This window comes from Setaria italica, chromosome V, assembly GCF_000263155.2.
Source record: "Setaria italica strain Yugu1 chromosome V, Setaria_italica_v2.0, whole genome shotgun sequence".
In the NCBI taxonomy this organism is placed as follows: Eukaryota; Viridiplantae; Streptophyta; class Magnoliopsida; order Poales; family Poaceae; genus Setaria; species Setaria italica.
The window spans coordinates 6146959-6174181 of record NC_028454.1 but is presented as its reverse complement, the minus strand read 5'-3'; the positions used below and the strand labels follow the sequence as shown (position 1 = coordinate 6174181).

At 43.0% G+C, this 27223-nt stretch overlaps 3 protein-coding genes and 1 long non-coding RNA gene across 5 annotated transcripts; 3 read left to right on the top strand and 1 right to left on the bottom strand.

The window, feature by feature from the left end:
• The first annotated feature begins 1641 nt into the window (after nt 1-1641).
• LOC101780699 (serine/threonine-protein kinase HT1) lies at nt 1642-5611 on the top strand. The gene is made up of 3 exons (XM_004967896.4): nt 1642-2579; nt 4456-4911; nt 5023-5611. Exons 1-3 carry the CDS (start codon nt 2196-2198, stop codon nt 5305-5307), a joined length of 1125 nt encoding a protein of 374 aa, XP_004967953.1. The 5' UTR covers nt 1642-2195; the 3' UTR covers nt 5308-5611.
• Nucleotides 5612-7670: 2059 nt separating this feature from the next.
• On the top strand, nt 7671-11693 carry LOC101780009 (peroxisomal membrane protein PEX14). Of its 2 annotated transcripts, none has more exons than XM_004967895.4 (10): nt 7671-7839; nt 8647-8846; nt 8930-8978; nt 9554-9738; nt 9818-10001; nt 10097-10249; nt 10483-10514; nt 10600-10645; nt 10768-10841; nt 11045-11693. In XM_004967895.4, the coding sequence occupies exons 1-10, from the start codon at nt 7806-7808 to the stop codon at nt 11474-11476; spliced, it is 1389 nt and encodes a 462-aa protein (XP_004967952.1). In that variant the 5' UTR covers nt 7671-7805; the 3' UTR covers nt 11477-11693. The 2 variants fall into 2 exon arrangements, with proteins under 2 accessions (XP_004967952.1, XP_004967951.1); XM_004967894.3 differs by having other exon boundaries at nt 11042-11693.
• A 6649-nt stretch (nt 11694-18342) lies between these two features.
• LOC111257371 lies at nt 18343-20637 on the bottom strand. Its single transcript, XR_002677755.1, has 2 exons — nt 20245-20637; nt 18343-20107 (listed from the first exon to the last, which is right to left on the bottom strand). It is a non-coding gene; the product is annotated as an uncharacterized LOC111257371 (long non-coding RNA).
• A 115-nt stretch (nt 20638-20752) lies between these two features.
• Nucleotides 20753-26863, top strand: LOC101779357 (1-deoxy-D-xylulose 5-phosphate reductoisomerase, chloroplastic). The gene is made up of 12 exons (XM_004967893.4): nt 20753-21070; nt 22160-22341; nt 22726-22812; nt 22934-23059; nt 23146-23208; nt 24121-24270; nt 24512-24579; nt 24655-24766; nt 24851-24955; nt 25209-25330; nt 25680-25826; nt 26468-26863. Exons 1-12 carry the CDS (start codon nt 20983-20985, stop codon nt 26634-26636), a joined length of 1419 nt encoding a protein of 472 aa, XP_004967950.1. The 5' UTR covers nt 20753-20982; the 3' UTR covers nt 26637-26863.
• Nucleotides 26864-27223: the final 360 nt, after the last annotated feature.

Below are 27223 nucleotides of genomic sequence, written 5' to 3'. Positions count from 1 at the left end.
GATCAAGCAGTCAGTTGGGGGTCCATCAGGAGTCACATTTGTGGTACGGTCTAACTAACCCAAGATTTTGATTCCTTCCAACAGTTCATACCGGCCATGCTGAATCTATTTCTTAAAGACACGGTACAAACGCACGCACACTCATGCGCTGATGCACTTCACCTGTACGAGGGGTTTCGAGAGGCACTTCACCTGTACAAGGGGTTTCGAGAGATGGATCAAGATTGGCGAAGTTACCAAAAAAAAAAAGAGACGGATCAAGATTAACGAAGTCACCGCAAATACCTTGATATCAAGGAGCACGTACCCTACCATTTAATTATAAGAACTTCACCAGTAAATTCCATCGTTTTCTTATTTCATTGTGTACACATGCTTAGGATTACCAGAAATTAATCTTCGGATCACGCGTGGAAGGGTTTAAAATGGCCTTATTACCACAGCACCTCCGGGCGCCACTGTCGGCGTCATCATCCATGCCATGCCATCAGCATGTGGCGCTCGGTTTTAGTAGCTAGCTACCGGACAGCTGCAACCCTACCTGCTGCCAGTGAGGACTGGTCGAATGAGATATGGCGGGGGCAAAATTGGAATTATTCATGGTTGTTCTTCTTTTTTGCCAATAAAAAGTGGAGCTACAAAACCAAATTCCGAGACCAATCATCGGAAAATCGCAGATCTAGAAATGGCAAAGTTGGTAGTAGTGGCAAATGAACGTTGCCCATATGGCTATATACATGTGCTCTTCACCTTAACTCTATACCCAACATCTACTTTATGTTTTACTTTTTCATGAAACAAATATTATATTATATTATATTTATCTAGGATAATGATATTATTTGCGATAATGCATGCTTTTTAATGACTGGATGATCCTAATCCTATCATGAAAAATTTGTTCATTCTACCTTTCTTCCAACTCTCTTCTTGCGTCGATCGCTTTCACAATGAGGTAGAAGAAGGGGAGAACCGAACAAGGTGTGGCTCTTTCGTGATAACGAGGGGACGATGAAACCAAGATCCTAATACACTCTATGGATTAGGGTTGTCAGGTTGGAGCCAATCAGCTAGTAGTTGCTAATCCACGGGAAGAATGCTAGGTAACCGATTAAGATTAAGACGCGTTTGGCACTAAACAAATGCAAGCCATCATTACATTACTTTAACGAATCAAATATGGCCATAGCTAGGTGGGCCTACCATGTTACCTCGGTGCTCCATGACTATGATTTGAACGACGCGGAAAGATTTGTTGCTTTCGTGCTAGCTAGCTGCATTTTGCTCTCGTTGTGGGAAATCTTCCAACAAGTAGAAAGTGAAGTAACAATGTAACGGACATGGAATAAAAAGAGTCAATCTTGCATGCATGGTTTTCATAAAAATATCACATAGATGTTCTTTACAGTAAGAACCCAATATGATAAAATTCGCACTCTCAAGTGAGGCTACACACTTCAAGGGTCAAGCAACATAGACAATGTCATCCTTTAACCAAATGTGAGAGGGAACGCATTTTTCTTCTTCAGATAACCTACTGTTGTTAAAATGCCACCACAGAGAGCTATGCTGTACTTCATACCGTTTTGCTTGGCTGCCCCAAGCAGAAATGTGTCACAGGATAATGATTCATCTCCTCCCTCCCTAAGCCGGTACTGGCAGTACGGCAATTTCAGACTCAGCTGAAGGTCACTGTCTCTCTCTCTTCCATCTTCTCTCTCAACAAAACTCACCGAATTGCCTCGCATGTTACTCTTCCTCTCTCTCCACCAGAACTCCCAAAGCCACTCCCTCTGCCTCCTCATCAATTGCAACGATCTGTTTTGCATCTCCTTCCTCCATTCCCAGTGCCATGCGTAATCTTCTTTCGGGATTGAATCTCTCGATCTCCTGCCGCCCTGAGCGAGTCCCGCTCCAGCCAGCGAGAGAAATGTAGGCGCCACCAGATCACCCCAACATCCCTGCTCTACCGAAAATCCCAATCTTTTCCCAGTCGAATCCGCCTCTTCCTGCCATAAAGTTTGGATTTTAAGAAGCCTTTCCGACGTGCGAGATTACCGCCATTAAATCTCCAGGAACCGGTTTGTCTGCACAGACGCTTCGGTTCGTTCGCATTGCTTCAAAGATCCATTCAAACTCTCCACGCCATTCGCGCCCCGAGGAGGCGAGGAAACTGCGGTGTTGCTTGGAGGGAGATGAAGAGCCTGCAGTGCTTCAAGCAGAGCGGCGGCGGCGGCAATGGTTGCGGGCCGGGGAAGCGGCTGGAGCGGCGTCTGTCGCTGGGCGACTATAAGAAGGCGGTGTCGTGGTCCAAGTACCTGATAGCTCCGCCGGGCGCCAGGATCCGGGGCGGCGGCGAGGAGCTCTGGAGTGCCGACCTGTCCAAGCTGGAGATCCGGGGCAAGTTCGCCTCAGGCCGCCATAGCCGCGTTTACTCCGGCAGGTACGCCGGCCGTGAGGTGGCCATCAAGATGGTCAGCCAGCCGGAGGAGGACGCTGCGCTCGCTACCGAGCTCGAGCGCCAGTTCGCCTCCGAGGTCGCGCTCCTCCTCCGCCTCCACCACCCCAACATCATCTCGGTATGAACTTATTTCTGTGTGTTCTTTTTTTAATCTTATTTTCTAAATTTAAAAGCATTCTCCTTTACTTTTACAGTGCAATTGTTCTTGTTATGGATTTAGTTGAGTGCCAGTTAACCGTCTTAGCAATTTTGGGTCCTATCTCTTTGCCTTTGCCACTAGTGTGATGAACTCTGTCCTGGGATAAGTGGAGTCTGGTGGGGACTCTGAATCTAAGGCATGGAACTGTTTCCTGTGCATTCGTCCAGCTGAAAATAAATTCATTGTCTGTGATGTATCCTGGTTCCGTATGTTCATTTCTAGTGGAGGATCTGCTTCGCAACCACTGCATAGTCCGCATGATCTCTGTTTGAAAAAAAAGGAAGTTTGGAAACTGAATTATGCTAACAGAAAAAAGGGAGAAAAAGTTAGTATATGCAGATGCTTGCTGAGTTCTTGGTTTGGTTGGTTTTTGTCTCTACAACATGCTGAGCTATTGCTTGTTTGAACACGTTTTTCAGTCTAAATTGCATGTCCCACGTCATTGTTCCTTTGTTGATCCAATCCGTGCAGTAGGCTGTAGGAGTTGTTAGGCTAACTGATCTTCACATTAAAGTTAAAACCTTTATGCTGTGCTTGGATTGGTGGAGGGATGGTGGCAAAGATAAGATACTTCTGGTGTGAGGCCATTTGTGCTTACCTACACAGTAACCTGACAAACAGGGTGAGAACTTTTTCTACGGAACAGTATGAAATTGATATTTGGGATAGTGAAATTGCTGACGACTACATACAATTTGACGGTAGAAATGTTCACGAAAGACAAATCTTCCCTCCTGTGTGCTCTTTTTCATCTTTTATAACCAACCCCTTTCTATCCATAAGTGGTGCTGTTAGTTGGTAATAGCACTTCTGTCAAATGATGTCATTTGTTTTGGAGCGTTTTTATTTTTGGCACTATCTGTCCTACTATTTAGTGGAGCCTGTGGTACACATAAAAGTTAAATACATACAAAACTCCATAAGACCTGCTTGAATTATTGAAGATTGACAAAAGAATTTTGATTTAGCTGCTCATCAAAGGTACTCCATGAAAAGGATTTAATCTCTATGTTTGTTCCATAGAGTCGATGGTGGCATATCTGAATATTTTTGCACAATTATGTCGCAAAAAACTAATTATTTGGATTTAATTCGATGAGTTCAATCACTATCTAGGGGTACCTTTTTGCTGGAAGGATGTGTATTGGCTTCCTTGTGACAATGTTGGGTAAAGAGATCCATGTGCCAATGGTTATATTGAGATTGTTATCCTTGCTTGATCAATCATTCTATCTACTGCACCATAGGCGATGCCATTAGATCTTGGTTGGCAAGTTATAGAAAAGATGGTGTCTTTCATTAAATAGGAGGTGGACCATGGATATCCAAGCTTAGTTGTTTGCACTTGTAGAAAAAAGTGCACCTTGTTAGCAATAATAAAGGGAGAATTGACGCAGAGTGTGATAGTTCATGTACAAATAACCATCAGTCTAACTTTTCGCTTTACAAAGTGCCTGCCTTGTTCACTTGACCCCACAAGTCACAGGAAAAAGGTTGCTTTGTGAAAGCCACATATCTGAGTAAGCTTTAGAATTCAAATGAAATATTGATGCAACTTGCAACTTGCAACTTAGTGTTTACCAATGGCTACAAATCTCTTCAAGAACCTTCTTTGTTGAACCTATCACGAAAATACATTAGCTTATGTGAACTTGAGTGGCAGAAGGAACATACAGTGGCTGCATATGATTACTTAAATATTAATTGTTTCATTGCGCCTTTAGTTAATCATGTGAGCTCAGTTTGTTGAAACTCTATTTGATATGCAGTACTGTCTAATATCTTAATTTTTCAGTTTGTTGCAGCATGCAAGAAGCCACCAGTATTCTGTATCATCACCGAGTACATGGCAGGGGGGTCCCTTCGGAAATATCTGCATCAGCAGGAACCTCATTCAGTTCCCATTGAACTAGTGCTGAAATTATCTTTAGATATTGCTCGCGGGATGAGCTACCTCCACTCTCAGGGTATACTTCATAGAGACCTGAAATCAGAGAATATACTTCTGGGAGAAGATATGTCAGTCAAAGTGGCGGATTTTGGGATTTCATGCTTGGAATCGCAGTGTGGAAGTGGCAAGGGGTTTACGGGAACTTACAGGTGGATGGCTCCAGAAATGATCAAAGAGAAGCATCATACTAGGAAAGTTGACGTGTACAGCTTCGGAATCGTCATGTGGGAGATTTTGACCGCTTTGGTTCCATTCAGTGATATGACTCCTGAGCAGGCTGCTGTAGCTGTTGCCCTGAAGGTATGGTTCTTGATACACCCCCACAATGTCGTATGTATCCATGCAAAAGATCTTTTGCAGAAACATTGAAATTCATCTATCAGTTTCTTCTAACTGATAAACCTCGTGCAGAATACTAGGCCACCACTGCCTGCTTCATGCCCTGTAGCAATAAGCCACCTTATCATGCAGTGCTGGGCGACCAACCCCGACAAGAGACCTCAGTTTGACGACATCGTGGCGATCCTCGAGAGCTACAAAGAAGCCCTAGATGAGGACCCATCGTTCGTCTTGTCGTACATACCGCCTCCACCGCACCACAACCATCATCACCACCACCACCACCACAACCATCATCAGAGCCTTCTCCGGTGCTTCCCTCGCTCCATGAGACGATCTGCATCTATGAAAGTATGAGGCTTGTGTATGGCCTTTGTTCATCGATGCAATGTAAAATATGCACCTCTTTTCAAATTTCTTCATTTCTCTATGCGCGCGCCGGCCCTCTATTATGTGGCATTAGCATGCTATGGTTTAGTTTCTTCTTTCTCTTGTTGTTGGTAAATTATTTCCGTCATTGATGCCTTGAGTAATGTAGAGATGAGAGGCAGGCAGGCAGGCAGCTTCCGGTTATTATCTATGGATGCCATTTGCTTTGAGTGATGGAAAACATGAAAGAGCCTCAGTAATTGTAATATAATTCAGCTCGTCCTTGAACTCTGCTTCTCGATTTCAGTTGTCACGATACTCATTGCAAGTACCTGTGCATCGATTGGGTGTTTGCTCTGAACTGAAAAACTTGAACTGTGAAAACTTTGAGAGGCCAATGTAATCCGTCTGCCCTTGGCTCAACCACACGAGTCCACTCCAAAAAAGATTCAAAATGATAGTGTGAGTATTCTGATTCCTGAAAGTTAAACAGCTTGAAAGAAATAAAGGTCCAAATCACTCTCAAACATCTTCACCAGTTCACCAGTTAGTAACGATCGAGCAATGGGCCGTGAATTTTAGACCTCTATATTTGGATTCGGGATGGGCTTTTGAGGAGTTAGAGGCGGGCCTCCAACCAAACATGCACTTACTCTTCTTAATCATGATGACAACGTGGCGTCCCGTCGCATTGCCACTTTGGTAGTTTGCAACCACATACTGCTCTAAAGAATTATGCCACCATAGATTTGTATATCACCAATTCACCAGCTCACTGCTACAAGTATTATCGAAGCACATTTTTTTTTACCTATGATGAAATTAAAAGGATCGAACTCATAGGGTGTGTTTGGTTGGTTGTATCATTTGATTCATGTATGAAATGATTCAAAATAATAATGATCCTTTTGTTTGGTTGGGTGAATTGGACCAACTCATACAGGATGAGGTTATCCCACTTAATATATTCTTCTACTAATTAGAGTGAACCATATGGTACAAGCAAATTGAGGGTGTGTTTGGTTGCATGCATCACATGATGCATGCATGGATGATTCTGGATGGGGTGGTTCAACCAATTTGCTTGTACTATATGGTTCACTCTAATTAGTAGAATAATATATTAAGTGGGATGGCCTCATCCTGGATGAGTTGGTCCAATTCACCCAACCAAACAAAAGTATCATTATTATTTTGAATCATTTCATACATGAATCAAATGATACAACCAACCACACACACCCTGATTGAACCACTCCATCCAGGATCATCCATGCATGCAAGTGCATGCAACCAAACACACCCATAGTGTTCTATAATACCCCTTCTGTTTTTATATAAAATAATTAGCCTATGCTAAACGCCAGATTTGAAACAAAGGGAACTATCTTTCTCCTACTATGAATTTAGGTCCATCTAGATCTCAAACGTTTATGTTCTACTATTAATATCTGAATTTTATATAGATTAAGAACACAAGATTGCTATAACATATTTTATAATATACAGCTTTTTTGACGGAATTATAAATATACAGCCTGTTACGTTCTTTAATATTGCTAATCAAAATGTTGTATCGAAGATGATCTATGTTCTCAGCCTCTCAGGGCAGTCACAACATAGATGAGGCTTGAAAAATCATCTCACCGCCACTTACCGCCGATGCCTGGATTTTCGTTCCGTCGCAGCGTGCAACCTCGATGACTCGAATGGTGTGGAACCCATTCCTGAATAAAATACAACACCAGCCATCGCATTCTCCTGCATTTTTCTTTACCTGGAAATGTAAAAAATAGCGGGCTATACGATTAGCGTAGAGCTGTGCTCAGCCGCTATAGCTTCGTTATAGCTCACTATAGCATCGTTATAGCCCGCTAATTAATACAATACTGTTGTAGCGGCAGCTAGTATCAACTGCTATAGCGGCGTTATAGTCTCGCTATAGCCTGTTATTTCATACATTGTTGCTCAGTGACTCGGTTGCACTTGTTTCCTGCTACCTAGCAATATTTTACTAATCAGGCATCTACTTTCACCGATGCTGGCTTTTTCTAACTCAACATCGACCGCTACAATGACAAAATCGATGCCTGAAATTTCTCTTTCCAATCCAAGATCGTTTTTCACTCACGCTGTGGCTGCTCTTCATGTTGCATTGGTAGTCAGGGTGGTTAGGAATGGGGATAGCACAACAATAAATGGCATAGGCACATCTGCAAGTGTGAATCCCATTTTTTTTCTAAAAGGAGTAATTATAACATCCAGTTTTTGCTTCATTTATTTAGGCGTAAATCAAAAAATTTCATGAAAATAGTCACCAGAAGATAAAATACATGTGATGAATACACAAGACCGACCTGACATACACGCAGCAGTCGGCACGTTCGTAGCTCGCGCGTCGTCGTCGTCGTCCGACTCCGTGTCCCTCGGGTCGAGTTGCCTTTGTTCGTCCATCCGCCATCCATCCACGCAGTGAGGTTTCCCCTATGGCGGAGCAGTCTCCCAGCTCCGCGCCGCCAGGTCATTTCCTTTTCCTTTCACTTTTCTCATCTGTTGTTGAAAACACCTTCATGCTTCAGGGCTCCTATCTTCTGAAGCCTCGGTGTTTTATCTGTTCTCCCCGTGTGATTTTTGTGCCAAGCTGTGGCCTTTCCTTGCCGTGGGGACTCTATGCCGGATTGATTTGTCATTTCTCCCTGATTAATTAAGTAGTAACACTTATGATGTGGATTTTATGGGGATCCCAGTCGAGTATTTGCGGCGGCGAGGGTTTGGTGCCTGTGGCGTTGGTGGTATCCGGCAGCTTGGTACTGCGGCTGCCGGCTGGAGGGAGTAGGAGACTAGGGATTCGTAGAATTCGTCGAATTGGCCTAAATACAAGTGGATTTCTGAGTTCTTGGCGGATACTATGATTATTGGTATTTTGCTTAGTTCATCAGTGGTGCCGCTTACCTGGCATACAAGTTTGGAAATTGAGCTACACAACGGATGCTAAAACTTTCTGCACTAGGCTATTGATGCCAAGCGTGCTCTTGTGGGCAGCAGCCTAACGGCTGCAGGTTGTTGGCAAGGCTGAGAAATTAGACTGCAGGGCGTCAAATCGAATTGGAACCAGTGTGTTTCTTGGTCCTAAACAAAAATCAGGAGATTTAGGTGGTGGGACACAACTTAATTCCTGTTTGGAATTAGCAGCTTTGTGCAAATGGAATGCTGTGGACAAAGTAGCACTTCAGAGGGTTTGTGGTGTCCACTTGTTAAAGATTCACTGTGCTTATGCTTCCAATGCTCTCAACAAAATGGCGCATTCTGATTTTTCCGACTCTACAGATGGTTCTAGCGGGAGTGAATCCTTCGACAATCTGGTAATTCAAGCTCCACAGCTGATGAGGGAGGATTACATACAAAATGCTGTGAATTTTCTTTCACACCCGAAGGTTAAGGGTTCTCCAGTATTTCACAGGCGGTCCTTCCTGGAAAAGAAAGGCCTTACAAATGAAGAAATTGATGAGGCCTTTCGTAGGGTTCCTGTAAGATTTTATATTCCTGCTACCCCTACTGTTTACCCTGGATTATAAGGGGATCTAAGTGTTTCTGAACTAATGCCTTATAGGACCCTAATCCAAATGGCACTGATGCTGCAGCTGCTGGTTCACAACAAGGTAGTCTATCTCCCTAGACATGGCGTGGATTACTGTGATATGATCTCATTTTTCAGATATCATCTTTGACTTATTTGTTTTCTGATATATATTGTTTTGGTTCTTCTGATTACAGCCATTCGCAGTTATCATTATATTGTTGTTCATAAGTCGGTAACAAAATAGCAGATCCAAATTATAAGAAATCCTATTGAAGCTTTATCATGCACGATTTGTATTTGCATCTGGCACTTGCAGGAGGAAGATTTTACTTTCTGTTTTCTAAGCTATGGCGGGATAACTCACAAACAATAATATTCCTGAAAATTCTAGTAACTAATTTCTGCTTGATGAAGGTACTTTCAATGTCCTTCATTTCCTCTATTGCAGTTGCTCTTATTTCCAGTGTAGCACTTGTGACAAACTTATTTCAAATAATAATATCTTGATGTATCTGTAGGTTTAACGAACTATGATTTTATTTCCATCGATGATAGTTTGTAAATAGTACCCCAAATTTCGTGCAGAGAATCTTACCATTGACTGAAGATGTATTCTGTTGTTAGTAACTGTCTTTTTTTCTTTGGTTCTTCCAGCAAACAACCACAACCAATCTGTTGAGCTGCAATCTTATACAGAAGTGCAACCACAAGCTGCTACTGGCTCTGTCACTGCTGGACCTATTGCCTCGCATGCAAAGGCACAGTTTAGCTGGGTCAACACACTGCTTGGTGCAGGTCTTTTTCTTGGTTTGGGGGCTGGTGCTGCCATAACCCTCAAGGTAGATCTGGTGCAAAGGTGCAAGCTTCTTTAGAAAATTATTTCAGATATTAACTTATTTCCATGTATATTTTTCACAGAAATGGTTCATCCCTAGTCTAAAATCTTGGACCCGTAGAGTCGTTAATGAAGAAGATGGAAAGGTGAAGGATGAGCTCACTTGCAAACTCTATGAAGAAATTAGGGAAGCCATAAAAGTTTCTGCATCAGCCTTTTCTGATATAGCTAGAACAAACCAAGAAGTGCTTGCTTCAAAAGATGAAGGTTTCAGAATTTGTTTTTGATAATCTATCATATTTGACAGTACAATTTTTATTGTTATTTGAATTTTGCTTTTAATGATTTATCTTTTTTTACAGATAGGGAGGTACTTATGAAGTTAAGAGAAGCATTTGAGTCACAAGCAAATGTGTTTAAATCCTTGAATGAGACCATATTAAATCATATCAGGCAGAATCAGTTTTCACAATACAACCTATTGGAAGGGCATGTTCAGCCTGTACCATGGAATGGTTAGTGTCATACTTAATAACTGACGAATCACACTGAACTGCAGAGATAGTTTCCTTATATTAGCATTTCTGGGGACATCATTTTGTAAATTTTGATCTGGTTATTCTCACCAGTCCCCTGTAGTTTTGAACCATCTACGAATAAAGTATTAAACTTTAGGTTTAATGTTGAGGTTTTCAATAGCTATGTGCAAACATGGCTCTCACCATATTGCTTTTATTTCTCTGTGTAGGGCTGGTTGACTATCAAGGGAGAGCTTCTCAGGTACAACTTGCAGTTACCAATCCTTTCCAGCAATATTCACAAACTTTATTTATTGTCCTATCTCACGCAATGTTTCCATTTGTAGCAAACTAATATGTATGCCACACCACCAAACAGCAGTTTTGACCCAGGTAAGGAAACTGTGTTGAGCCACCAACTCACTTTCAACCCACCAAAGATATTTCTTTTTGCTCCCAGCCAAATGTTTTGGGTTTGTCACACTCACTTTTCACTCATGGTTTATCTTGAACAGGGAGGCATTCATTCATGCCATTACCTGCAGAACCTACTTATGGTTATGGATCATATTCAGGATCTTACACTGAGGTAATCCTGGGATCATGCTGAAGTGCTTATGAATGTCATATTTATGTCGTGTCATGCACCAACTTATCCCAATGTAGCTAAAACCTGATGTCCCTAGCAATGTGACATACCTAATTGTTGACAAAATTACACCGAGTCATGTGATGTTCCATTTCTTAATAGAAGGTAGCTGCCTTAAATTTGAAACTTTGTGATTCCAGCAGCGCTTGCAGAGGCCAGGGTATGGATTCCAGCCCCAGATGAGCAATGACCGACAGAACCTCGGTTTGCGGGGCAACTACCAAGGGGTTTCTTTGAATCACCACGCCGGCAATGCCATCGATGACCCTGCAGCGATTGCAGCAGAATTCCAGCGCCGCTGGGTCCCCCCGCAGCCACCGGGCGTCATCATGCCAGAGGCTGCGGCCGCCATCCGGCAGCCCAGGTCCGTCCCAAGGCAGCAGTCGCAGCCAGCCGATGGTCAGCCAAGCACCGATGTTCCAAGACCATCTGAGCCCGCAGTGGCGTCATCAGAGCAGATGAACAGCGTCCCTGGAGCACATGGTGGAGAGTTGGCGAGCGATGGTGGTACCGTGACAGCGTGTGCCGGCTGCAGTGTTGGGAGCGAAGAGCAGCAGCAGCAGGAAGCCGCTTGAGTGACGTTTTGCACGCCCTTGCGTAGCTCCATTGCCGAGTGGTATAGTGGTATATGTTCTTTTTGGCTTTTCGCTGCACCTGTATTTAGCTTGTACGTGAAAGTTTATCCATCTCATGTATAAAGTCGCAACTGTACTTAGATATACCACTGCAACTGATCAAGTTTACGTGTATACACAGAAATGAATAAATTGGTTGTATGTTTCAGCTCAGGAATTGAACAGAGAGAGAGGCTCTGCCTTCTTTTTCCTCCATGGCCTGTATTGGGCCCTGCTGAAAATTTATGTTCGCGAAAGGTTGGGCCATGCATGTGCTGGAAAACGCATAACAAAGAGCCGTGAAGCAATCACTGAAACAGAATTCAGAGTTTTATTTCTCTGAAACAGAAGAAGCTCAGAGTTTTGCTGGGGCAATACCAATTTGGTAGGATTGGCACAACTCTGAGAAGTCACTGTCTGTCTTGAAAGAAAGCCTTGACCTCTTTGTTGGTCCCCGGTCGCATTCTCGAACCCTGCACGCAAGAAATGGAAAACATTCTTCTCCTCTCGGTCGTTGCAGCAGCAACGGCGACGAACTCCCCCCACTTTCGCTGTCTTGTTTTCCATGCGGATTCGTGTGCTCGGGGGCGGCGGGTCACAAAAATCATGTGGCGGGTGGATGAGAGACGCGCCGAATCGGCGGTCAGCCGGCGGCGGTCACATCCACGTGATCACGAGGAGGAAGAAAGGGCAGCGAGCACGGCGACAGCCCAACAGGGGCTTGGGGTGGGGCCTGGACTGGGGCCCAGTTTGGCTCGGAATTGCCGCCATCTCTCTTCCAAGGCCATGTTTGTATAGGATTCTAGATAGGATTCTAGTCAATTTAATCCAACCAACGTTCCAAACACCCTAATTTTGGTTTGCTTCTACCGGAAGCGATTCTCTCAGCAACCACCGAAATAACGTCAACCTGAAATCGTCCGCATCCTCGCTGGGGAAAAAATCCCACCGATTCTGAGAGGTGGTATACAAATTTGTCCTTAAAGTTCATAGATATTTACATGAAAAATGCCATCACATATATACCGGTTAGGGTTCGCTCGCGCCCCCTTGACCGTCCATTCCGTCGCCCCCATCCAGCGCCTCCTCCCCATCCAGCGCCGCCTCCCGTCATCCCTCTAGCGCCCGTACGCCGGCACCCCCTCCAGCGCCTCGTCCCGTCGCCCCCATCCAGCGCCTCCTCGCCGTTGCCCCTCCAGCGCCTTCTCCCGTCGCCCCTCCAGCGCCCGTACGGCGGCGCCCCCTCCAGCACCTCCTCCCGTCGCCCCTCCAGCACCTCCTCCGGCGCCCCTTGGGCCCGTACGCCATCGCCCTTGGCGGTCGTCACCGTCGCCCCTTGGGCCTGGACGCCGGTGCGCCACCTCAGCCCGTGGCCGGCCGCCGCCTAACCCGGCCTCAGCCCGTGACGCAGCGCGACCGCCGCCTCGGCCCATGGCCAGCCGCCGCCTGACGCCTCGACCGCCGCCCCGGAGGTGTCTTGCACCGATCTGCAGCGACCCACACCCCCGGAGGCCCCTTGCATCCAAGATCTGCAGCGACCCACACCCCCGAGGCCACCCTGCAGCGCATACAGTGAACGCCTCACTACAGTAAGGTAAGGAAATTTTCCTTCTCTGATTTTTCTACAACATAGATATATTGTTTCAAAAATGGGATGCAAATGAATCACATGTGACTACTGTGCTATCGATCTACTAATTCGTGCATGATTTCTGCAAAATCTATACATTGACTTTGTTGTTAGAGGGTTGTGTCAAATGTTCAATGTTGTACACTGATGCACTGACCTATGATATATGCTTAGATGGAAAAACTCCAAAAGTGTGTTGCAAAGTGGGATCCATTTGCTGCTAAGGTTTTCAATCAAATTTGTGTGGAAGAAGTTAATGCCAAAAATAGGCCGCAACACTGTCTGAATAGCGTAGGATATGCAAATTTGATTAGTAAGTTTACTGAATGAACCAAGAGGCAGTACACCCAATTGCAAATGAAGAATAGATGGGATGCATTGAAAAGGATGTATACACAGTGGAAGACTTTGAATCTTAGGGCTAGTGGTTTAGGAAGGGATCCTAACACTGGATGCATAGTTGCTGATCAAAGTTGGTGGGATCAACAGAATGCGGTGAGTTATTTTTTGGGCTTCACCACAATATATTGTTCTAGTGCATAACGGATGTCAAATTATTTCTTGATCTAACATATTTTTTCCATCACATGTTTAGACTTTGCCTGGTTGTATCATGTTTAAAGATGCACCACTCGAGCATGAAGATGATCTTCGCATCATGTTTGATTCAATTATATGTACAAATGAGAGCTCATTTGTACCAGGGGCTACTGAAGATGACAGTACATGTGAAGGTGAAGGTGCCATTGCAGGGGCAGATGGTGTTAATGGTCAAGCTGAGGAAAGGGATGATGCACCCAAGTTGTCAACCAATATCCCGTAGCGTATCACAGGGAAAAGGTGTGCTCCTGATTCTCCCAAGGGAAAGAAGAAGAAGACTTTGATAGATTAGTATATGAGACGATTGGTTGAAGCATATGAAATGAGAGCACAGAGTAGTTCTGCAACTTCTCCTGCTGTAGACCCTGTTAGAGATGAGATCGCTCATTTGATGGACTTGGTTGTTCAGGATGGGGCTAAAGAGGATAGTGATGAACACTTTTATGCCACACAACTTCTTCGCAAAAAGGAGAATCGTGATGTCTTTATGACTTCAAAGACATCAAATGGTAGATTGAACTGGTTGAGGAGAGCATGGGAGGCGAGGAAGCGTTAGTGTGTGTTATGTGTACGCTATTGTTATTTTCTTGATTTCGTTCTTGATTTCGAACCTATTTCAGTGCCTTATTTGTGTAATAATTGGACCTCTTTGATTATGTACTGAGACCATTGTTATTTAGTTGTGTAATGAGACTACTTTATTCATTTACAGTGACTTATATGAATTGTAATGGTGCATGCAGATAACCTCTTGTAGTGAAAGTGAAGACTCAAGTGATGATGGTTATATCAACTCAAAAAATGTTTACACTGGTGATGATAATGAAGATGATTTTATGATTGCATATGCTGCTCTGGAATGCATGAACTACCATAGAGGCTCAGGTATGGTGAAAGAACCTAGGAGAGTGCCTCTCATGACTGGATTGCAATGGGTACAGAAAAATCTTGAGAATAGTAATGATTGCTATGACATGTTTAGAATGAGAAGGACATTGTTTCACCGACTGCATGATACTTTGGTCAATGAGTATGGCTTACAATCAAGTAGAGGAATTTGCGCCATGGAAGCATTAGGAATGTTTTTATGGGCATGTGGTGCACCACAATCTTTTAGGCAACTTAGAAGTAATTTTGGACACTCACTATAAACTGTTAGTAGGAAGTTTGGAGAGGTATTGGATAGTATCAACCGCATGACTGGTGACAATATAAAGCCAAAAGATCCTCAATTTACAACAGCTCATTCTAGGATTAGGGATAACTCAAGGTTTTGGCCTCATTTTAAGGATTGCATCGGTGCAATTGATGGAACACACGTACCTGTTACGATCCCACTGAGTGAACAACCAAAATACTTTGGTCAACATTGTTATGCTTCACAAAATGTCATGGCGGTATGTGACTTCGATATGAGATTCATATTTGTTGTCACCAGTTGGCCTGGTTCAGTTCATGACACTCGTATATTGCTAGATACTTTGGAAACATACAACCAACAATTTCTACATCCCCCAGAAGGGAAGTATTATCTTGTTGATTCGGGATATCCTAATAGAAAGGGGTATCTAGCCCCTTATAGGGGTCAAATGTAACATGTATCTGAATGGCAACATGGTCGACAGCCGGTGGGCTACAAAGAGGTGTTCAACTATGCCCATTCATCCCTTCGAAATGTGATCGAGCGTTGTTTTGGTGTTCTAAAGATGAAGTGGCATATTCTTTTGAACTTGCCTGCCTATCCTATCAACAAGCAAGCTAGAATCATATCTGCAGTTATGGCCCTTCACAATTTCATAAGGGATAGTGCCATACATGATGATGATTTTGAAAACTATGTTGGTGTTAATGATGATCAAGATGGCACATGTATTATCAATGATGAGAATGCTTCAGCAGATGACAGTGATATGGGTGCTTTGCAGGATTCCATTGCTGCAGCTTTGGTACCATGATTGCTCATGTAGTTGCTTTTGTTATTTTGGACATATGAGGACGGAGTGTAATAGGCTCTAGTAATGGCTATTGATGCCTTCATTCAAAATTAATGAACCTGCAATGGCAAACATTAATGTAGTTATTGCATTTTCTGCTTTTTTAGCAACTAAATAAGGTATTATCACCCTCAGGGGCATACAGGTCATTACACACTCAGCATAGATAATCTTCTAACAGAGAATCAGACTGCCAAACACTTTCCTTCTCTTTCCAGCAGATTTTGGAGACAAGAACTTTTTAGACCAGCTAGATTTTTAGAGAATCGCTACTCAGAAAAGCTGAAACAAACAAGGCCCAAATTCCAAGCGCCTCCCTCTCGAGGAACCAAGAAAAGAAGAGCACAGGAGCTGAAAACTCTGAAGCAGAGTAGAGCACACACGGCCAAGGATTTTCCAAGCTCGCGGCTCAGGAATTCTCTGGCCTCTCTTACTGGGAGACTGCAGAACGTTCAGACTTCAAACCACATGCTGCTGTGCACATCAGCACATGTGCTGACTTGTGACCTGTCCTCGAGTTTTAGTACTGCTAGCAGCGTCCCTTTCCATTTCCAGTCTCTCCATGCGTGCCATGACAGGTTGAACATGTGCTGGAGATGGAGCACCGAAATCGAAGCACGCGGACGACGAGAATCGGGTCGTTGTGACCGTAATCAGTATGTCGTTTGTCAGCCGGTGAGGACTCCCGTTAGTATGCAGCTGAAGGAATACTCCAAACAAGACTGACTGGCTCAGGCCTTATTTCACACATGGTAGAGAGTTGTTAGGTTTTACACAGAAAGAGATACAGATCTTTGGTGTCTTCAGATGATCTTCAGACACAGCAGCCATCACTCCATTGCAGTGCAGGGTGTGCTCTCCATCTATCGCATTGAAGCGAGTCAAAAGGGACCATGCGTGTCTGTCGCTTTCGGTTGCTGCGCGCAGTGGATCCACCACCCAGTAATCTCCCTAATCGCCTAATCTAATCTAATCAGTAATCACGTTGGAGCACTCCACTACTGACGCCGACCAGCACGCATGCTGCCGGCGCACACGTGTCCTCCGAGCCATGGAGCTCGAGAGGGAGAGTGGCGGCAGCCACCCGGGATCGGCCACTTGTTAGGTAGCCGGTCGGGTCCCTCCGGCCCAGTGCGGCCGACCACGTCTTTTCGCCTGCCGACCCAGGCCGGCGGCGGCATGGACATTCAACCATGTGTCAGTGCTGTCCCAATTTTATACTTTACATAGACAAGTACTCCTCTAAAAAATAAATCATTCTGCGATTTAAAATTTGTCCTATAAAATATATTATTATATTTAATTTAACATGTGTGCATGTACATGTGGACATGCCGCAGTCAATTAGCACCATATATGGATAATAAATAAGAGCAATCGAGATCATTTTACCTCCTTGTTAATTTATCCTTAAATTCCTTGGGTGACTTATTTTTTGGACGGAGGGAGTAGTGTTAAACTGTGCTACATCACGGATCCAATTTTTTTCCTTTTTTGAGTGAAGGGAATGTATTAATTATAGCACGGATGAAGGTTACAACCCCGTGTTACAAACAGGGGATTGGAGAAAACTGAAAACTACAAACATACCCTTAGGAAACCTATTCATTATCCATCTTCCGGTCGCCGTCGCTGTTGAATGCCACTGCTGCTGAAGTCAATTTGATCCAATTTGATCATACTATATCCCTGAATTATGTCGCGTCCCATAAAAAACATTTACTATATTTACTTGCAATTGTTAAAGTCTTCAATACCACTGATTTTATAGGGTGCAAATACCACAGAGTTACAAAGAGGTTTAAAACTGCAAACTACAAACAGATCCTTGGAAAACCTATTCATCATTCATCTTCTTGGATCGCCGTTGTTGTTGCATGTTGTCGCCCGTTGAAGTGAACTTGATCCAGTTTGATCATGCCATATCCCTGATATCATCTTCACGTCTGTATTTACTTATTATTATTACAATGTTCAATACCACTACTTTTATAGGGTGCAAATAGCACAGAGTTACAAAGAGGCACCTAGAAAAACTAAAAACTACAAACAAATCCTTGGGAAACCTATTCATCATCCGTCTTCTTCTTGGATCGCCGTCGTTGTTAAGCGGCTACGCGCTGTGCCACCAAAGTCAGTTTGATCCAGTTTGATCATACCAAATCCCTAATATCATCTTCCCATCCCCATAAAAGTCATTTACTATATTTACTTATTATGGTCTCGAGGATCACTGTTTTATACTTTACATTTATGTGCTAGTAACCCAAAATGTATCTTTTGACGTCGTACACTCATAGCAAAGCTAAAATTTAAATACTGGGATGTACCGCGTCACCGTTCTTTATAAAGAAAACCCGCATCACCGTGCGTAGAAGAAAAGTATAAGACTCCAAAGTAGCAGTAACATTTTGAACTTTGTTTTTGACTCGGTTATCCCAGTCCATGAGTGAGTGGTGAGACGGCACAGGCCTACCCACTACCTCCATTAGTATATTGCCCGTGCTAACACTACAGTTTTAGACAACATGAAACAATTAATACTTAAAACTGCTTCAATCTTATGTTGATAAATTGTAAAGAGAAATTTATGCTCCCAACAATAACAAATACTTCAATCTTATCTTTGAAATGGTACATTTTATATGGGTATACGAGACACACCTCAATTGAAACAAGAGAATACATCACTTGCATAGTTTAATTTTCAAGTAATAAGTATCTTTTTTTGAAACGTAAAAACCCGGCAGAGATTGCCGGTTTTCTATTAATAACAAGTATCTTTAACATCCTAGCTGTAGCAGAGAACCTAAACCCTCTCTCTGAAGATCCTTCAAGCTAGCTAAATGTCCATCGGTGGTTGGCATGGATGGCACACAAGTTTGTGTCCTCCAACAGAGCAAGCAGGTATGCTTCCGCATGCAACCTACTAGGAGCCTTTCCTCCAACGAACTTTCAAGCAGTTTGCTTAATATGAGCCATGTGTCGCCATGGTCTAGTTTACCTGAAAAAAAAGCAAACATTGTAATCAGTAAATTGTTAGGAAAAACATAGATTGTTCTTGACAAAAATTCCACTACACTCATGGTCTTGATGCATTGATCCCAACCCTCTATTACTTGATTACTCATTGACAAAATAGCCACTGTGCATTTGTTTTCCAACTTAGTAATGTCATCCGACAGGTGGGAGAGAAAAAGCATAACATTTGAGTTAGCATATATTTTAAACTTCAGAAGTCCTTATATTCCAGGTAAGCATCTGAAGAGCAGGAGCAGGAAGGCAGGCTGAAGGGACAGCAGGGTTCTCTACCGCATTCCATCAAACAGGGAGATTCAATTTTCATGAAACCATATGCTGAGAGGAAACAAAAAGAACTGATTCCAACACGTGAAGCATGACGGGAGCAAACCTGGAATCAGCATAGAGGACTGACAAGTAAAACATGCAGATGAGCGCTACTACAAGAAGATAATTTGTTCTGACAAGTAGAACATGAGGCTAATTGTAGAGACCATCTGGGATGCCTTCCTCCTACATTTGCATCATGCACACACTGAAATTCATGCATAGTAATAAACATTGTTCACATGTTATCTACTATCAGAAGTGAAACATCAAAAAGGCAAAAGCTAACAAGCATCAGAGTTTTCGAGTTTTCCAATGCCAAAGGCTGGTCCTAAGATCTAAACACTTTTATTATGACAAAGAAGTGAAGTACACAAAACTGAAGTTAGTGACAATTCAGGTCAGATTAGTAAATAAATTGACAGTGTGTTATTGTGTAAGGGGGAAATATAATCACTTATGATCAAATCGTTTGTTTGCATGACCCATCTAAAAGTTACCACTACATGCCAAATTGCTCTCATGAAACTGAATAAAATGATGAACTTTCCAGACAATGACATCTAGTTGTCCGAACAAATGAAATAAAACTGTTTTGAACTTCAAGCTCACAGGCATCAAAGGTATTGGAAATAATATCTACCAACAAATCTCATGAGATTTGCATCCAGCGTCTACCAAATCAAGGAGGGGGTGGGGATTGGGGGAAATCGCTTGGCTGTTTCTTACTCATGGCACCAATCGATCGGCCATTAAGAGGGGGCGACCAGGAGCAAGGATATGGATGAGCTTGGACTTACTTGCGCTAGAGTACAGCTTGGCCTCACCTGGATCTTGATCTTGCGCGTCATCATGAGACCTCACAACCTAAGCTCCTCGAGGCCTGTGGCCAGTGGCCACCTTGATGCTTGACTGACTTGTCGGCCGCGGCGCCGTCCACCAACAGCTCGCGCACGCGCAGGTAGGGGGCATCATGCCGACATCTGGCCGATGGCGTCGTCGGCCGCTGCCCAACACGGCCTTGATGGCGCCCGCGAAAAGTAGAGCATCAGAAGTAACTCAAGTAAGGGCACGCGGTCACGCCGGCAGCTTGGAGACGGCGGCGGCGCGGCGCAGGCTGGCGCGCGCCTCGTCGACCACCTCGCTTGTATCATTACCACGGTGGCGCGGCGCGATTTCGATGCGGCGGAGTGCAGATGTGGCGGCGCGAGGAGAGGAGAGGACGCGTCGCCTGCAGGAGAGGAGCCGAGGAGTCGCGGGCGTGAGGGACCGAGGAGCGCGTCGGGGCGCGGGCGTGCACGAGTCCGTGAGGGGCGCGGGCGGGTGGGTGGGGGTGAAGGGGTACGTGGATGATCCAAATAATATTGACGGTTGGATTTGAGTGAGAAATATGAAAGGGGATCTGGACGGTACAATTTGAAGGTGTGTGTATTGGTTGGTGTGGATAGATCGAATGGAATATCAGTGGGGGGCATTTCATGGGGTGGACGTAGAAAAGAAAATTTTGGTGGATTTATAGGCGTAGAGATTTATAGGTGTAGAGATAGAGAATAGAAATTCACCAGCCCACTATTTGTCCACGCTACTCCACCGCACTCAGGAATCACACACAGCTCACAAAGCAAGCATACAAAAACCCATGGAGAGCGAGAGGGAGCGAGCGAGCATCGGCCGGTAGCGGTGGCATCCATAGGTCTCTCAGATTCCCACCTCGTCTTATCTCCACACATTTCCCCCTCCTGTTTATATAACTCAGCTCAATCTCCCACCTCTCCCTCCCACGGACGACCTCGGCGACGGCCACCACCACGGCACCACCGCCGCTCCCCTCCCTCTCCTCATCTCCCCACTCACCCCGCGGCCATTACCGCAGCATCGCCAAGAAGCCGGCCGGGATGGCTGCACTCAAGGCGTCGTTCCCGGGGGAGCTCAGCGCCGTCTCCTTCCTCGACTCCAGCAGGGGACCTTTCGGCCAGCACAAAGGTTGGATCTTTTCCTCTTTCGGCGCCTCCTCTTTCCCGATCGGTGCATGAGCTTATCTTCTCGCTTTTCCGGCCTGATGCCCTCGCCTTTGCTATCCCGTGTTTTCCGGCCGTTTTGATGCTTTCTTGATCCATTCCGATTGACTCACAGATATTTTTGGGTTCCAAGCGGATTGCAATGGCAGAGGGAGAAATTTGTAGTGTTGCTCAGCAAAATTTTGTAGTGTTGCTCAGCAAAAGACTAGGTCTTTATGCCATCCTGTTGATCATGGTTCAATCGTTCTTCTTCCCTCTTGGCGTCTCTGCGTTATCTGCAATTAGAAAACACTAATAGCAGCGTTGAAGGTTTGGTGCTGTGAGGATTGGGTTGGATTTGTATGGTTCGTGATTTTCCTTTTTTGGAGTTATTTTTGGGCCCCATCTCCGTATAGGGTGCATGGGAACTGCGAGCTTTGGTCTTTTGGAGGGTATAGTCATTGTAAAGTTGCAAACTCTGATTCTAACTGTTATGATTTTGACATCCTAAAAGGCAGAATTTTTTCGGTTCTCGGGGGAGAAAGTTGTAACTCCTTTAATTTTCTCCTACACGGGTTCCAAGGCTGAAATTTCCAGAATGTTATGCGGCCTTTTCTTGGTCGAGAATCATTTCTTACGTGTGTCTGGAATCGCTTCTTTCGTGATCACTTGGGTGCATTAAATTCTGAAATATCTGGGCCTCAACTTGCCGTTTGCTACTTCAGCCGTTGGAATATCTAATGTTCTTAGAATATATTCTCCATAGATTCCAATTCAGGTTATACTTTCTAGTGATTTGATACTGTTGTGTGACGCTCTGATTGGCTAATTGATCTGCGCACATGGAATTGAATTTACATGAATGAGCACACGAGCAGCATGGCCAACTAGAAGATAAATTGGTGAAAGTTAGGTGCATTAATTCAGGATTTAATTCCGTTGACTTTGTTGACCATATTGCAGTCACGCATGTTTTTCAGCGATCTTTCTTGGCAGCAGACACGTATTTCTAGCGTGAATTCTGGTTAGTAGTGTTGTTCTGTAATCTTACTTTGATCTATCTGTCTCATTGTAGTGGATTTTACTTTTCAAAGGAAGGGCAAAAGAGCAATTTCTCTTAGAAGGACATGCTGTTCTATGCAGCAGGCTCCACCACCAGCATGGCCTGGACGAGCTGTTGCTGAGCCTGGCCGGAGGTCATGGGATGGCCCAAAGCCTATCTCGATTGTCGGATCTACTGGTTCAATAGGAACACAGGTAAAGAGATTAACCGAAGACTCATGGATGGAATTTGTTAGTCCTTAACATTGTTCTAGTAGCTGTGCAAATAATGTTGGTAGTGGATACATCAAACTTTAATGAATTGTTGCACATGCATCTGTTTGAAACCAGTAGAATCAGTATTTTTTGCATGTTACTTTAGAATTTTCCCTGTGGGTCATTTATAGTAGTTGATGTAATACATTCTTATCCTTCTGTAATGTGGGCTTTTTTAGGTCTCAAGTCTAATCAACCTGTGTCACTAATAACAATTTATTATGAAATTAGTGAACATATCTTACATTTACCTTATGATAGGTATGAAACTAGAGGCGCTGATATTCTGCAGCACTAATATTCTATCTTTTGCATAATGGGAAGACATTGGACATTGTTGCGGAGAATCCTGATAAGTTCCGAGTTGTTGCTCTTGCTGCTGGTTCCAATGTGACTCTTCTAGCTGATCAGGTACAGTGATTTTCTGAGTACGTTCTTTTATCAAATTTGAAAGAGGAAATTATGCACTTGTTTACTATTTGAGCATTCAAATGGTAAGACAAAATTATGCACTTGTTTACTTATTTAACAGGTCAAAACATTCAAACCAAAACTGGTTGCTGTAAGAAACGAATCATTAGTTGATGAGCTAAAAGAAGCCATAGCTGATTGTGAGGAGAAGCCAGAAATTATTCCTGGAGAGCAAGGTGTCATAGAGGTAAGGCATTTCTCGTGATCCTATATCTACAAATGACTGAAGGTTCGGTCTGGAAATTTCTCAAATAATCAACACTTGAATAATAGGTCGCTCGCCACCCAGATGCAGTTACAGTTGTCACAGGGATAGTAGGGTGTGCAGGGCTGAAGGTAATGTCCCTTCTATTTAGCATATTTGTCTTTCAGTCTTTGTGCTTTCGTTTATGTTGGGTATTCCAAGAATCTATTTGTGCCTGATACTTTTCAAGTATTTCAAGAATTTTTTTAGCATAGAATGATATTTATGTGCTTGCATATAATGTATTCCCGCCGTTTCATACTGTAGGTCGTTTTAGCTTTTCTAGATTCATATATATTATTATGCATCTAGACATACATTATATCTACGTGCATAGCAAAAACTATGCACCTAGAAAAGTCAAAACGACCTACAATTTGGGACGGAGGGAGTATTCATTTGTTAGGCCAATAAAGTTATCTGTACTAAGAACTGCTATAGGAAACTTTTTTTTTTTAAAAAAGAGAGCTATTCTGATGTCATTTGGTTAGCTTGAACTGGATGACCTCATGGCAAGTTAACTTCTTTTGAAGTTAAAAAAAATGTTTAATAAAATAGGAATTTGAACTATTTTGGGTTGGTATTGCTATACAGTTAGAAAGAAAAGGAGTACAGGTAAAACTATCACAATATCATAGCATTACTTTGTTACCAGACATAGATTTGCAACTTTGGCATCCCAAATCTGACGCAACAACTCAATTGGTAGTGGTATATATGTCACTATCCTGTTGCCTGTCATGTTTGTATTGTTCGAGAACCAAGTTCCATGGCCCCCTATTTTTATTATACTGCATATCAGGAGAAGTGGAGGAATCATAACTAGATGGTGTTACCGTTACTTTCGGACTGTATTATCTTTGCATTTCCATATAGTTTCGATTTTTGCAATTCTAACAATTTCTTTCTTCTGTGTTGGGTAGTGTATCCAAATAAAAGATAGCAAGCTAAATTATTTGTAAATCTGACTGACTCAGTAAACTTTGCACTGTTTGTTCTGTTAGCCTACAGTTGCTGCAATTGAAGCTGGTAAAGACATAGCGTTGGCGAACAAAGAGACGCTTATTGCAGGTGGCCCTTTCGTGCTTCCCCTTGCACACAAACACAAAGTGAAAATTCTTCCTGCTGATTCTGAGCACTCTGCAATATTCCAGGTATCTCACAAAATGATTATTTGTTGCTACAACTATATTTTTCATTACTTCTCGAACACATATATTTTTCATTACTATGCATGCTTGGTTTAATATCGGGAAAAATAGGTACTGGCTAAGGATGTTTAAACACACTGCAATGCGATGGTGGTGTTGCCTCTGAAACTTGAAATGATGTGGAAGTAAATTTTATGTTTTGGTGGCGTTCTTTGCTTATTAGAATCTGCTTCTCTTTTGCCAGTGTATACAAGGTTTGTCTGAAGGAGCACTTCGTCGTGTTATTCTAACTGCATCAGGTGGTGCTTTCAGGCAAGTCCATTCCCATATGTGTTTATGTACTTCTGGAAACATACGGATCCATCTCATATCGATTGATCATGACAGGGACTGGCCAGTTGACAAATTGAAAGATGTTAAAGTCGCTGATGCTTTAAAGCATCCAAACTGGAATATGGGGAAGAAGATCACAGTAGATTCTGCTACTTTATTTAACAAGGTGTCTTAGAGCTCCATCATATTTAATTTACCCAACCTGTATTTTCTTCTATTAAACACTAAAGTGACAACTTGATCCTTATAGGGCCTAGAAGTTATCGAAGCACATTATTTATTTGGCGCTGAATATGATGACATTGAGATTGTGATTCACCCACAGTCTATCATACACTCTATGGTTGAAACCCAGGTGAGCTCCGTTATTTGCTTTACCAGAAAGCAAATTTTTAGGTATTCTGCTCAGATAACATGTTCATGCTTATTCCTTCTGTGGTTTTTTATTTCCACCTGCCATTCCCTAGTATAGTGCATTCCAGCATCTGAGCATAACCTCAAGTTTATGATTGTTTCAATTCATTATGGTACATAAAGATTTGTTTCTGTACTGGGTTTACAAATGATTTAAAATTGTTTGAAGCACTCATGAAGTTCTATTTTTGCAGGATTCATCCGTCCTAGCTCAACTGGGATGGCCAGATATGCGGATACCAATCTTGTACACCTTATCTTGGCCAGATAGAATCTATTGCTCTGAGGTCACCTGGCCCCGTCTGGATCTTTGCAAGTATGATATCTTCACAATTCCTATGCTCTTTTGCAGTACAGCTGATACTTTTATTTGGAAATGACCTCCAAGAAATCGGGACTTATTTTTCTTGATTGTATAAGATTGTTCTCATAAGCCACCCATATATGATGGGTAAACTTGATAGATGTGTATGGGTCAGGGCCTCAGTAGTAATAACCAAGTAGTAACCATGGTTAGGTTGCAAACAAGAATATGCTTCTTTAAGGATGTTGAAACAACAAAAGGTGAAGAAATTAAAGGAACTGCAAACAGTCACTTGAATTGTAAGCATGCCATATTCGCAATTTTTTAGCACTCAGATTTGATTTCCAACTGGCTAATGCAGATTGGGTTCACTGACGTTCAAAGCTCCTGACAATGTAAAATACCCTTCGATGGACCTTGCCTATGCTGCTGGGCGGGCTGGGGGTACCATGACAGGTGTCCTGAGTGCTGCTAATGAGAAGGCTGTGGAGTTGTTCATTGATGAAAAGTATGATTCTTTCTGCATATTGTCAACTTTTGTCTGCTTTCTTCAAGATAAAGCATTGCATGTTTATTGCCATCTTTTGATTTGGTTTGCAAATATTCTGCAATTTATTTATAAGGCGAGATATGTTATGTTGATTGCTGCAATGAAAAAAAAAAACCTTTGGGCCAACCAAAGTCCATGGACATCTGCTGCACTTTATTTTTTATTTTTAAAAAATTGAGTTGGAAGGAGAAGCATGTCCTTAAAGCTATTATTCTCAAGCACCTTTTGAGCCTACATTATGGATTTCGAATAACTTTACAGAATCTTGATCTAAACTATTGTTAGGCTGCCTGCTGTTGCTATTGCCAACCTATAGCCATTTATGATGGATTAGTATTGAGATAAAATGCCTCTGCGTTAAAAAATGATAAGATATTGATCTACACGCACTGTCCATTAAGTAGAGTGGCCGTGCTCCATAATTTAATAAAAGGAGAACTTGGTCAAGATTTTTAAAGTGCATGATTTTACTTTTTCCAAATGAATTCAACTAGGAGAAATTCTACTACTGCATTCAGCACTTCAAGAACACATGTTTGCTACTTCGGTTTGCATATGCATGCAAAGAATTTATTTCCCCCGTTTCACTTGATATGCAGGATTAGCTACCTGGACATCTTCAAGGTGGTGGAGCGTACATGCGACGCCCATCGGAACGAGCTGGTAACGCGCCCGTCGCTTGAGGACATCATCCATTATGATCTGTGGGCGAGGAGATACGCAGCGAGCCTACAACCATCAGCTGGCCTGAGCCCTGTCCCTGCATAAGTAGATATACATATGCATGCCTATAGAGGTTGCTGTGATCATGGTGTACAGTGGGAGCTCTAAGATGAAGTGTGGGCTGGTAGGCGATGTGCCCACTGCTCCCTGGTTTCCATGGTCGATTGGTTATTCTGGAGTTTGTGAATGTAAATCATGCCTTCACATGAATAAATTGCATGTGTTCCATATAAATTTTGATGGCTTTAGTGTGGAAAGTTTGGGCGGAATCAGATGCATCCCTTTCGGTGTGGTATGTCGGCTGGTGACGTGCACACAATAGCCCCGACGCTCTACACCTTTCCATCGTATACTCCTTTTTCTTTTTTTTTACAAACATATTAGGAATTTAGGATCAAAGTAAAAAAACGTATTAGGAATTTAGGATCAAAGTCTTTGAAAGCTTACTTTGATGATCAAAGGAGGAAGATTTGTGAAACGTCTATTGATATTGATATTTGTCTTACTCTGTTGGTCAAGTCAAACTTCTCTAATTTTAACTAGCTTTATATAAAACAAATCAATATTTACTGCATCAAATTAGTTTCATGAAAGGTGTTATTATAATTTTCTATAAACTTAGCTAACGTTAG

Coding starts and splice junctions, on each gene's coding strand:
- LOC101779357 (XM_004967893.4), top strand. CDS start 20,983: ATGGCTGCACTCAAGGCGTCGTTCCCGGGGGAGCTCAGCGCCGTCTCC. Junction 25,331..25,679: donor CCCCGTCTGGATCTTTGCAA/GTATGATATCTT, acceptor TGGCTAATGCAG/ATTGGGTTCACTGACGTTCA. Junction 25,827..26,467: donor GAGTTGTTCATTGATGAAAA/GTATGATTCTTT, acceptor CTTGATATGCAG/GATTAGCTACCTGGACATCT.
- LOC101780699 (XM_004967896.4), top strand. CDS start 2,196: ATGAAGAGCCTGCAGTGCTTCAAGCAGAGCGGCGGCGGCGGCAATGGT. Junction 2,580..4,455: donor ACCACCCCAACATCATCTCG/GTATGAACTTAT, acceptor TTAATTTTTCAG/TTTGTTGCAGCATGCAAGAA. Junction 4,912..5,022: donor CTGTAGCTGTTGCCCTGAAG/GTATGGTTCTTG, acceptor AACCTCGTGCAG/AATACTAGGCCACCACTGCC.
- LOC101780009 (XM_004967894.3), top strand. CDS start 7,806: ATGGCGGAGCAGTCTCCCAGCTCCGCGCCGCCAG. Junction 7,840..8,646: donor TCCCAGCTCCGCGCCGCCAG/GTCATTTCCTTT, acceptor CCGACTCTACAG/ATGGTTCTAGCGGGAGTGAA. Junction 10,515..10,599: donor ATCAAGGGAGAGCTTCTCAG/GTACAACTTGCA, acceptor TTCCATTTGTAG/CAAACTAATATGTATGCCAC.